Genomic DNA, 12,252 nt, shown 5'->3' with positions numbered 1-12,252 from the left:
TTGGGCCCAAAAAGTCTACGTGACATTCGAGAAACGGGTCGCTGATCACTATCCCATGTAATGAAAGAGTTTCTAAGGCCTGGAGGGGCGTGGTCGTTTAGTATTTTGTATACGTTCTTTAGTTTTGACTTGGCACAGAGCCGTCTTGCATCAAGTTTATCCCAACAGCGAGTCCCAATTACTTCAGCTGAGCGAATATCGTAAGACTTTGCTTGCGTGACAATGCGTCACAGCTAAAGTTCTTAGTATTTCGCTTTTTTAAACGCAAAATGTAAACAGAACTAGTAGTCAAGGTGCTGGAGCTTACACAGAAGGACGTAACTCTTCGTAGCTCCAATCCCTTTCGTTGCGAATGTAGAACTGGTAAGCTGCTCTCAGACCAGACTCCAGGGCACCCTGAATCCATCCTGAAGCAAAGGAGAGACCTTCTCCGGCAAAGAATATGTTGTACATTGGATACAGTAACCACCGGACGTTCTGAAACTGGTTAGGCTTTAGAAGGGTGTAGGCCCCCTGAGAGGATGGGTTGTCGTACCATGCAAAAACTGCTCCCCCATCAAACTGCTCTTCGATCTCTGGGTGGATGGTGGCAATCTGTTCTTTCGCCTCCTGTAGAGCAGCGTCCGGTTCAAGACAGCCAAAGAGTAAAGCTTCTGTCTTCCACGTGTAAATCAGCAGCATTCCCTTTTCTCCAAAAGGGTCTTCATCATAGTTGTCTTGGTAATGAATCTGACCAACTGGAAGGTTTGTTTTTGAAAACCCTCCTTTTATTCCATCGTTCTCCCAGAATCTAGTCCTTGTCTGCACAAAAAGTTTGGTTGCTGGACCAGTGAAGACGTCTTCGATAGCCTTGTAAAATTCAATTGGAGGAGATGTGTCTTCAACAGTGGAAGAGAATGTGATTTGTCGGAGAATGTTGATTGGAACTGTGACAATAACAGCGTCTCCCTCAAATGAACGCAGCTCTCTATTTTCGTCGTAAGCCTTTACTTCTACGCGGTTTTTGGAAGGTTCATCATCATGAAATGTATACTTAATCTCTTTTACTGTGTGCTTTAAATTGATTTTTTCCTTTAGGAAAACCTCTGTGTTCCAGCCTTGAGTGTTTTGTTTCGTAAAGGCCTCTGGCAACTGATACATACCACATTCAATTCGGTGCATGTTATCAGACCGCCACTGGCCCAGCTGATTTCTGAGGTACTGGACAAGGCTTTGATCGAGCTGCTCGGTGTAGGAAAAGACGCTGTAAGCGGTGACGGCTGAACGAGGCCAAGGAAGGTATTTCTTGAGATCTTCAAGCTGTGTTTTCAGAATCTCAAAGGGGATTGAGATTTTTTTCAGTGTGACTGTTTCCTCCACTTTTAACATGATTACTTCGGAGGTACTCTGTAGGAAGTTGTCAAGAGAGAATTGACTCCATATGTCAATCCAATCATCCCAAGCCCTCGCTTGGTGATGCCCACCATATTCATGTAGGAAAGTACGCAGCTGGTCCGTAACCACCTGTGTCGTCCGGTCATAGTAGGCGTCTACAGGATAGAGCACAAAACATCGCCTAAATAAAATACGTAAAATTCATTTATTTTTTATAAGGAAAGCCAGGAAAAACGTAGCATTCAAGTCAAATATATACTCTGTGTATTTTAAGATAAAGACGATATACACCTTATTCCAAAATAGCCACCATTTTAGTAATCTTTTGTTTGCTTGCAACTCAGCCCTTGTTGCCTCGTCTAAGGTTAAATATTCTTTTGAAATTAAAGTTTAAGAACGAGGCAAAAAGGCTAATTTGCAAGCAAACAAATGAATACTAAAATGGCCGCCATTTTGGAGTGACGTAAATAAATGTTCTTGACCTAGGTCAAGTCTACGTATCTATTCAATGCCCTGATAAAACCATTAAGAAGTCTTTGGCTGATGGTCAATTTAATTAAACATTTATCACGTCATTACATACCATTATATATATAAAGAGAGAGATTGATTGATTGATGGATTGATTGATTGATTGATTGATTGATTCACTTTTATTTGAATACGGTAATTTCATAAGTTACATAACTTCTTTACATGAAAGCCGTATAGAAACAGAAGTAAATACTGTACAATGCAACTACACTAAAAATATGTACAAATAATAAAATATAGTAAAAATGTAGTCAACAGTTTGCCTGCCTACTAGCCAGTTTTCTTTTAAAGATAGCTTTAGATTCGGACGCTTTTATGTCATTTGGTAATGAATTCCACAGTATTCCTCCTCTGTATAAGAAAGACCCTTTATAATATTCTGTTTTTGGAACGTGGTCCAGTACAACATTATATTCCGTAAGGGTTGTTCTCACAGACATTCGAGAAAAGATCGCTTAAATAACGAGGTACATTTCCATTCACTGTAACATACACTACAGAGAGAGAGAGAGAGAGAGAGAGAGAGAGAGAGGGAGGGATCGAATGAAAAAATTGAGTTTCCAACGAACTTCTCACATGGTCTTGTTTTAATACTGTGCAGACGTGTCGCCCTTCGGGCTTCTTCGGTACACATTAAAAATTACCTGGTAAAAGCTAACATTGACCCTGCGTTATTTATACAAAATTATAAGACAAAAGGTGTAAGAAAAAAAGTGTATAAAAAAGTGTATGAAAACGCAGTATGGTTACATAATCGTATTACGTAATATGTACAAATAAAATTTGATAAAAATCTAAGTAACAAAAAAATGCTCCTTAAGTAAACAATGCGTGAAATAAAAAAATGAAGAAAAAAAGAAGAAAAGAAAAGAAATAGCTAACTCTATTCCAAAGTAAGCCATATTTGCCCGGCACCGACATTAAGGATTAACAAAAGGACCTTTGTAAATGGTGGTAGCCTTACAGAAAGCGCAAACAAAATCCCAAGAGAAATTAAAGCCTCTGCAATAATGCTGGTGCAAAAAGCAACAAAAAAACTACCATCACGACAACCCTGCTGGCAACAGAGCAATCAGTGAAGATGCTGGTTAGCCACCGGTTTCCCCGGCGTTATTTAACATTCAAGAACAGGACATACATCGGATATATAGACTGTTAGACTGATTCACTCAAGATTTACCAATATTGTCGATATCAGTGACTCCATTCTTTTTGAGCGTATCATTCCATCCAGGCCAGAGTTCGTCAAAGGTTTTGTTTTTCCAATCTGAAGTAAGAAAAAGAAAGAAAGAAAAAAATTGTTGTGGCTTAATGGCCACTAAAACAGACTTCTCCAAATTATCGCAAATTAGTGTCTCTTCCTGTAAACTTGATAAGAAGTTATGAGATACGAGATGTAGAATCGCCTTGGTTAGAAACTGTCTTGGGGTTAGTTTTCTCGTGTAAAAAGCCCCTTGATTTCTTTCGTTTACAATTCACCTCAAATAATGAAGCACTTCGGCTGGGCTAAATAACCTTGATACTCAAAGGAAGTTTGTTTGTTATCGTTGTTTAATAGGTAAACTCAATTTGTTTCAAAATAGCTGCTGATTGCAGTCGACTTAAGGAGACGGCAAATCCTATTTTTTTGGGGGTGTCCTGTGTGAATTGGGCTATCTGGCAATGAAAGCTAGCAGAATTTTTTTAAGACAGCGGTCATTTTATTAGTTTTTCTGCTAAGCAAATTTACCTCGTTTTCACGCAAAAGTATTGCCTCAACTTCAAGTTCTGACATGTGAAAGCGTTCGAGTATAGCCTGCGAGCAGGTGTGGAGTTCTTGCAATGAGATTTACGAAGACTTGTCGATTTTATCTGCCCTTTGTAGCACATTTTAGTGTGTTTTTTACATTTTCAGTGAAACTTGTTTACTTTCTTCCGTACTGTAGTCATCTCAGAGACTTCTTCAATTTGCAGACATCTCCACCGCACTTTGTTAAATTTTGATTACTATTCTAGTTAATTATATTATCAAGCTTTGTAATATGTATATAGTACAATCCCTTGGAGTATTTTGCTGAGTACCCCATGTTCCTGTTGTTTGTTCAGTGAAACACGTGATAAACGTTTGCGTGCATTTCCGAGTCATCATTATTTTGCTTACCCTTTATTCGAACAGCCTCTTTCATGTTATAAAACTTGAGATAGGCTTCACTGCAGGAGTTGGCAAATTCAGCCAGACGTAAGCCAAAATGTGAAGCATAAAAATCTGTGAGAAAGTGGGTCTTGTTTGCATTTTTGGGACAACACGGGAGTCTCATTGCCCCAGCTATAATCGCACAGTAAAAAAAGAAGAAAAATTGTCAAAATTTGCTATGGATGAATTTCACTAAGGAGTGATCAGCAATCTTCTTGATTTTTTGAGAACCTGTTTATTTAACATACAACTCACCGGAAATATTTCATACCCTCTGGGTTTTAACGGTGAAGAAAACTTTTCCCACTAGTTCCTAGTGTTTAACAAACGGCGCTCAGTCAACTCTGGTTTGACTATGGGACTGTGCGCAAATGGCGGAATTGCGGCATCAAGATTTCGAGCCTGTGCAAAAACGCAAAACTCAAAAAACAACATGGAAGGTCAATGACGGATGCATGGAAAGGGCCTAGAGGGCCCGGGGTCCCTCCGTATTTTTGGACCAAAGGCGAGGCCCGCAAGGCAGCGGCACGCTGTAATGCTACACTTTGGCTCTATAAGCAAAGACGAGGCCGCAAGGGCCCCTCCCTTTACTCTAGATCAGGATTCGCTATTGAAGTTTGTAGATACATCATCTCATCCGTGGAAAACCAGGTGAAACTCAAGTATGGCGAAAGAAAAAGAAAAATCAAAGAGCAAAATAAACAAATAAATATTGTATATATGTAAGAAATAGATTCCATGTTCCATGTTGCTGTGCATCTATTCAGTAATAGATCACAGATGACGTCAAAATGTTTTAAGAACAAAAGAGTGGCGCACGAGGCGATTGCCGAGAGTGTCACGGATTTCCTTACATCACTTTGACCTCTTCTGTAAAATTTTACTGGACAGACTCTCGGTAAGTAAACATGGAATCTGTTTGTTTTATAGAATAAAGAAACAATATTTTGTGTTTTGTTTAATGACGTTCGACCGAGTCTGCTCGAGAACTTTTTCCAGATCCTTTTCAACAAAGAAAGGCGTTTTTTTTTCTGCTTGCTCTTCGAATTCATCCTCAATCTCAGGGGAGTTTTTTCCCACGTCTTCGCTCGCCAACATTCATAACGTTCCGCGGTTTAAGAAGAACAGAGGGAAAAATTTAAATGATGACGTTATCTGCCTCTAAGAGATCATAAAAAAAACCAATCACAGCGCGCGTAACAGATAATTCATTTTAAAATCAAATAATAATATATACCAATATAAGGCAGCGTTTACACAAACGCGGTTTCATTTGTAACCGCATGGTTTTCGATGCGATTACGCCTTCTGTTTACACGACACCGATCGAGACCGTTGGCGAAACGGGCTCGATTTATTAACGATACCAAAAGTGGAGCGTTCTCAAAACTATACGGTTTCATCTGTCTTGTAAACGGCGAAACCGCATTCGATTTGAATACTATGATGGCCCAGGAGGGTCACAGTCCAGTTTTAATTTTCATAGTCCAGTTTTAATATATTACAGTCGAAATTTGCATTGTTCGATTCAAAATGGTGAATTTAGCTCGTAGTGCAGCGCTCGCTTTTACCACCACAACTTTGATTTTCTGGCAGAAACGTAGACGATTCCTTGTAACTACTTCCAAACCACTTTTTTTACGTGGTTTTGAAGTCATGATACCGTGTCGATATGAAACCGCGTTCGTGTAAACGCTGCCTAAGTCCAAACCTGGCCATGTACCGATATCAGTACACTGACCTCGTTCCCAGTGTCGTTTAACTCAACATCCCAGAGGAAGCGGGGAATAAAAGACCCAGGAAACGAGGTTGCTTTCAGTCAATGCAAATCGAACCAAAAACGGACAATTAAGCGTACTTAGAGAGACCCTACGTTAACGCCACTGGACCAGTTGAGTTAATTTTAGGAAAAGGGTATGGCGCCGATAAAAAATTAGACATTTCTTTGCTTTTGTCTTTTTTTCCCATCGATTGTCGTTCTATGAATTGTCGTCACCTTTGTTTTTAATAGCAAAAGAGACTTGGAAAGAGTGATAAATCTACCCAGTAGGTAGGGTGTACGGGAAAAAAAAAACATGATAATATATGTTTCCCAAGTTCAATTTTCGGCCTTGACGTCATATGTGAGTTGAATTCGTTGTTGGTTTTCTACTCTGCTCCGAAAGGTTTTTCTCCGAATACTCCGGTTTTCCTCCCTTCTAAAAAAGCATCATTTCCAAATCTTAATTAGACCGCGATTTTATGGACACTTCGTGGAGACGCTACTCTTAAAGAGCATTTTCATATGACGTCATGACGGCCATGTTGGTGTGGCAAAATAAAGAAGCGGCAGCCATGCCATACCAAAACTAATCCTCCAGGGATAGAAATTAGCATACCCGCTGGTCACGTGAGTCAAATCGTTCCATTACTATTATCACTTACCCTCCCCTTGGAGTTTCCCATCAAAGCAATTTCCTCGCAGTGTATGAACTCTGCCACCTACTCGGTCTTGGCTTTCCAGCACTGTGACATTGTGTCCAACTTGTTCCAACTCATAAGCTGCCACAAGTCCCGCCATACCAGCTCCGACGACAATCACTTTCTTTCCTTTTTTCGTTTTTGAAAATTTCTCCGGTGTTGTCATCTTCTCGCACCATTTCTGGTACGCATAATTGAGGCCGTTCTTAGTTATATCACTGGTTAATGGCTTAAGAAGATCGCTTTGTTGGATAGGACCTTCCTCACCAACCTTCCCAACTTTTGACTCTCGAGTCGCTGATAAGGTGAAAGCTTGGGATTCTTCCCCGCGAAGGGCCCTCGGCTCTATTCCGCGGGGGATCTTAAGATCCCCAGTTATCCAATTCGGTTCGTTCTTCACGGGAAGCCTTCCCAGCCGTCGCCTTCTCAAATCACCTGCCATTGCAATCGTCTCCATGTTGAAGCTGTTAAGCAAATTGTGTCGCATGAAATAAAAAACATATAACTTCGTTGATGGTTTGCTAGAGAAATTTTCAAGTGAGTGTCGAGAAAACCGTGACAATGCCAAGGTAATTACTCTTTCCATTCACAACAGGTGCAATCAACGGTATTTACCAATCAGAACTAGCTAGAATTCACTTTAATTGCATGTATTTGCTCAAAGCGCGGGAAAACGTACGCGCGTGTAAGGTGTCACTGGTTTAGATTTTGCTCCTTGTTATTGGATGAAAAAACGGGGCTTGCTTTTTTGGCCAATTAGTGAACGTCACGGAGGCTATTTTGGCGTCCCTAAACAAAGGAACGGCGGCCGAGCTCTGTTATCATGCAAACGTTTTTTTTTTTTTTCGGTTATAAAACACTGATTTCGTAGGGGAAAACATTCTATTACTGTTAACCATCATTTGCAAAAGAACCAATTTTAAAGCTAATTACTAGTTTACCTAAATGGTAGAAATGCTGCCGAGGTGAAGGGAGATGTTCAATTATGCTTTCGGTAATTAAACGACGGTTCATGCGTGGAATTGAAGGGAGATTTTAATAGATCTTGAGAAGGGACGGTACAAAACGTGAAACCCCAAACTGGACCCCCAACTGGTCCTCCTTCTCAGTGGACCCTACTCGAGAGAAGAAAGAAAACAGTAGATGGTTTTCACAGGGACGTCATCAAATTCTAAAATCAAAATCACAAAGCCTTCTGAATTTTTATCAAAGAAAGGTTGAAGATGATCTAGAAATAAATCGATTTTCAAGTTTCCAGTTCCGCGATGTCTTTCGTTTCGAAAATACAGCATTTAAATTTTAGAGTTGTCACTTTGCGTGACCATCATAAAAAGCTATTTGGTTGAAAAAAAAAAAGTCTATCCCTATGAATCTCAGCAGTTTCGAGCCTCTTCATTAGGAGATGTGTTAATACACATGTATTTTTTATCTCATGAGCGAGAAGTAAGCGCTTTCATCCCAAAGTGAACTCCAGATGTTTTCGTTGATTACCGGCCGCCATATTGGTGGACCGTGATCTTGAAACGCTTCGACAAATAACTCAGAAAGGATGTATCGCACAGACCTGAGAATTGGAGAGGTGGTTAGATTTGTTTCCTACAACTTTCCAAGTTCTTGGCCTTTATGGAACTTCGCAACTCCATATGCAAAGCCCGAGAAGCGTTTCTTATCGAAAGGGGCCAAACACGTGAACCCAAGGGTATAAAGAAAAGAGAAGAACTGTAAACTGAATATTTATCTGTAACCCTATACATATATCTATCTATATATACACATTTATGTGTAATCTTATACCTAGTTTTTTCATGGCTTATGTTTGAAGTTCAAAAAATGTAACGGAAAATAATTTACCGCCCTGAAGACGTCAGACCGTGCCTGACGAAATGTTGGTAAATCTGTCTTGCAGTATTATTTTGTTTCAAATCTACAAAATATTTGCTGCTTAGATGTCTTAAGATCTGGCGCTTCCTCTTTGTTCAGCTAGTTGTGTCCTTGTATAAGAAATCGTCTACAAGTATATTTTTCATCGCACGATTTCGAATTTTTTATTTTTATTTTATTTTTTTTTTTGCGTGACAGTGTAAACTATCTGTAGCTTGAGGATACGAGAAGCGAAATGAAAAACATACCAGGTTCTAATCTCTTGTGTAACAAGATCATACCACGCATCTTAATTCCTTCATTCGTGCATAACCACATTCCTTGCGCCTTTGACCACAATCCCTTGCGTTTCGAAGAAAAATATGTCCTTCTCCCGATTAGAGAGTTGCCTCGTTCGTTTGCTTCAGGCCCACTCGCCGCGGCAGCAATTAAAAATGTACTCATTTTGATTTGAAACGTATTGACAAATTTAGATAGAGGTCAAAATACCTATCACTGTTAAGTTGAGCCAAATGAAAGCTCAATAAAAAGATGGTGAAACTTCTCCGATTAAGTAACTATTTTTTTCTGAAGCATCTCAGCTGGCCGGAATCTTTAATACTTGAATTTGATAGGCTAATCACATGCTCATTTCTACAATACGGACCACGTTCCGGAATTTTATCCACGCCATTCGCGACAAATCAGTCTTACCCATTCCAGCCGAAGAAAAGACCGCCGGGTATTTCAGGGCGTGCGCTGTAAGCGAGTGGACGTGTTCCTGTAAGCTCCTCACTTTGGGTTGAAGTAACCTTACAATGATGTCTGAATGTTCGTGTATTTGTTCTCTTTATTGTTATCTCAACCCTATTATTGTAACCTTTTACGTTTCCTACCCGCCTCGATTAGCTAGGCTATTTAGCGGGTAACGTTCGAAAGGTGACAGTTGAAATAAATAAATAAATGAAAAGATGCTCATGCTCTTCCAGATAAAATATATATATTTGTTATATAGTTGAACCTTTTTCCCCCGCAGCGCGCGCTCTCATTGGTTACTTCGAGGTCACATGACATCCAACAATAAAACTGTTTCCCGCCAAAAGTCTCTGAGCGGGCAACAGTGCAATCTCAATGTTTCCCTCGGCTGCACCTCAAGGAAACATTGAGATTCTCAGGAAAAAAAATAAACTGTTTTCCTGTCATTAAGTGTTTAATATTTCTTTTACCAGTCTAGGTCGGTCCGTATGGGAAAAAACTGTGCCCTTGGTTTTAAATACTCAAAACCTCGGGCACAGTTTTTTCCCATACAGACTTCCCGTCCGGTAAATAACATATATATACTTTCAACTCCGGTAGAGGTTATTTTTCTGCAAATAAGCTGAGACTGTAGCACTCGCAGTCTATCCTGGGCAAAGCACGTGTCATGCTAATCATTGTTTTAAACTTGGTAAAAAAGCAACACACTTGGGAGAGGCCGCCCGTCCTTCTTTCGTTGCAAAATGCCTGAGAAAGAAAGTTTTACACGTACTTTTAAGATCAAAGAAATGAAACAATGCATTTAAGCTATGTTGTAGACTAACTGGTGAATCTACTAACTACCTCGCATCAAGATAAAACGTCTAATTCCATAAACTTTTAATCCATGAAACAATTGATTTTGAAAACAATGCCACTAGTCTGACTAAACTTCATATAACACCAATATTTTCCAATTTATCACCCCTTTGTATTTTATCCGGGCTTTACCATAATTTGAAAACTTTGATTCAGATTTGATGAAATTGATTTGTTTTTGGGTAATTATATAATTAATATAAAGATCGAATGAAAGAGTAATATGCTTAGATTACATGAGTAATACAATGATTTCTTCAACGGTTTACTTCATATGATTCGTTTATTTAAGACTTATTTTCTTGTTAATGGTACAAAATCAGATCTTGTTGAATTTTGCCGCTCGTTATGAAATTGTGAGCCCAACTTGTTTCTGGCCCGATTTCGTCTGTGAGATATCTTTATCTTCCACCAGAATGCCTCGGTTGATGTTCATTGGTTCTATGAGCTTGCTGTAATCTGTACGGCCTCTGATGGTCAGGTCCGCCAGAATCATTCCAATGACGGGAACAAACTTCATACCCCATCCACCCGTGTAAAGGACCAAGCGGTTGTTAATTCCCTCTCCTGGAAGAAAATCCAAAACGAAGCCAGCACTCTGATCGTCTTCCGTTTTGCTACCAGACACCAACACAGCGAAGCCAGAGAGACATGTTGCAAATTCATCTTCTAAAAGAGTGGGGCTCAGACTGGGCATTGATTTTTCCACAAAGGCACTGGTGAAGTGTAAAGCATTTAAATCCAGAGGTCTATTTTCAATCGACGGAGCGTAAAGTTCGAAGTCGAAAATCTGGCTAGATGTGAAAGCTGGTGCAACTCTCGCGTAACATGATTTCATCTTTTCGTTTGGAAAACCATAGAAGACGTTTAAGTTTTGAGCCTTTTCATTCCTGCTATCGTCGGGCTGGCCGAAGAAGATCCAGACAGGCCATTCACAAGAATCTGACTGTGTTCCAGGCATTTGGTCTACTGTTTTCTTGCTCTTAAAGTACGTTGAACCCCAAAGATAGATGAGAAGGTTGATTCTTTTGGTGAAGGCCGGTTGGAGGGTCGACAAGAGACAGTTGACATCGGCTCCAGGGGTCATGATTACTTTCTTGCCGTAAATGAGTTGTTGCTTCTGATCGGACACAACTGATAATTTTAACACGTCTTGCGAACTGTAATCAATGCACTCCACGTTTGCCTTTTCAAGGAGGCCAGTTTCCTTTTCTTTCAACTTCTTCACTAGGGACCTGATGAGGGCAGGAACATTTATTGTCCCCCCATCATCAAGATATAAAGCTTTCGGTTTATCTATGTCGTTGACTGCTTGGGAAACAAAAGAGAACCGTTCGTCCTTCAAAATGTCCTCTTTACCTTCGAGTAAGGTGTACTTCTGTTGTAAGTCCCTTAGGTTTTCAACAGCTTTGTCAATATTGCCCTCACCGGTTTCGACCGTACCATCACCAAGCCACAGTACACCTGTTCTTCTGAGAAGAGACTTGTCATTCAATTCTTCCATGAGTTCGTCCCAGAGTGGACTTGTTTCAATGGCCAGTTCGCACAAATTACGTTCCGAGTAGCAGGTTCGAAACTGGCGACCAAAGCCGGGACTTGATCCATACGCATTGCCAAATGTGTACTTTTCGATAACAATTACCGTTTTGTTTTCCTTCGCGGTGCACTGGTACGCTGCAGATAATCCCATTGGACCACCACCAACCACGATTACGTCATAAACAACATCAGAGAGTTTTGCGGCCATCCTATTCAAATATTTTTTTCTATCCCACGAAACTTTGCGATCCTCCCTCTTTTCTTCCTTTCAAAGCAGTAGAGAAAATCTTTGTGCTAAAGAGACAGACACCTTTTGACTTAGATTTAAAGACTTAAGCGAAGAACACTATGACTATCATTCTCAGAAACATGTTTTACAATAACAAGATCTCTTTATTTTGGACCCTAAGGGTTCCTTCAATTCAGGATCAAGCCGAAGGCTGAGGCAAATAATTGATCTGCGAGACACTGACAAATCACGATATTTTGTGATAACCGAGTTCAATAATTGCTTTATCATTCGATGACTCGACTGAGTTAACTTTATTTTTCACAATTCCCAACAATTAAATCTTTTTCTGAAAGCTCAGGAAAGCGAATTGCCATTTTCACACAAGAGCGTGGTTTCAATTACACATGAGCGAAATATTATTTGCAGCAAAACACTTATTTGTACACAGTTATTTGCAGGTCACGTG

At 40.0% G+C, this 12,252-nt stretch overlaps 2 protein-coding genes across 2 annotated transcripts; both read right to left on the bottom strand.

Moving 5' to 3' along the window:
• Positions 1-288: 288 nt before the first annotated feature.
• On the bottom strand, positions 289-6,998 carry LOC138039854 (putative L-amino-acid oxidase YobN). Its single transcript, XM_068885684.1, has 4 exons — positions 6,506-6,998; positions 4,049-4,213; positions 3,089-3,175; positions 289-1,529 (listed from the first exon to the last, which is right to left on the bottom strand). The coding sequence occupies exons 1-4, from the start codon at positions 6,996-6,998 to the stop codon at positions 304-306; spliced, it is 1,971 nt and encodes a 656-aa protein (XP_068741785.1). The 3' UTR covers positions 289-303.
• A 3,253-nt stretch (positions 6,999-10,251) lies between these two features.
• LOC138041693 (putative bifunctional amine oxidase DDB_G0291301) lies at positions 10,252-11,762 on the bottom strand. Its single transcript, XM_068887437.1, has one exon. It carries the CDS (start codon positions 11,760-11,762, stop codon positions 10,362-10,364), a length of 1,401 nt encoding a protein of 466 aa, XP_068743538.1. The 3' UTR covers positions 10,252-10,361.
• Between the last annotated feature and the right edge of the window lie 490 nt (positions 11,763-12,252).

This window comes from Montipora capricornis, chromosome 3 (genome assembly GCF_036669925.1).
Source record: "Montipora capricornis isolate CH-2021 chromosome 3, ASM3666992v2, whole genome shotgun sequence".
NCBI lineage: Eukaryota > Metazoa > Cnidaria > Anthozoa > Scleractinia > Acroporidae > Montipora > Montipora capricornis.
This window is presented reverse-complemented; position numbering and strand designations above follow the sequence as displayed.

What these genes read in the sequence shown, in the direction of transcription:
- LOC138039854 (XM_068885684.1), bottom strand. Translation starts at nt 6,998, where the DNA reads ATGGAGACGATTGCAATGGCAGGTGATTTGAGAAGGCGACGGCTGGGA. An exon ending in AGAGGCTGTTCGAATAAAGG is followed by an intron (nt 3,176 to 4,048) that starts GTAAGCAAAATA and finishes TTCTTACTTCAG; the next exon opens with ATTGGAAAAACAAAACCTTT. An exon ending in CACTGATATCGACAATATTG is followed by an intron (nt 1,530 to 3,088) that starts GTAAATCTTGAG and finishes TCTATCCTGTAG; the next exon opens with ACGCCTACTATGACCGGACG.
- LOC138041693 (XM_068887437.1), bottom strand. Translation starts at nt 11,762, where the DNA reads ATGGCCGCAAAACTCTCTGATGTTGTTTATGACGTAATCGTGGTTGGT.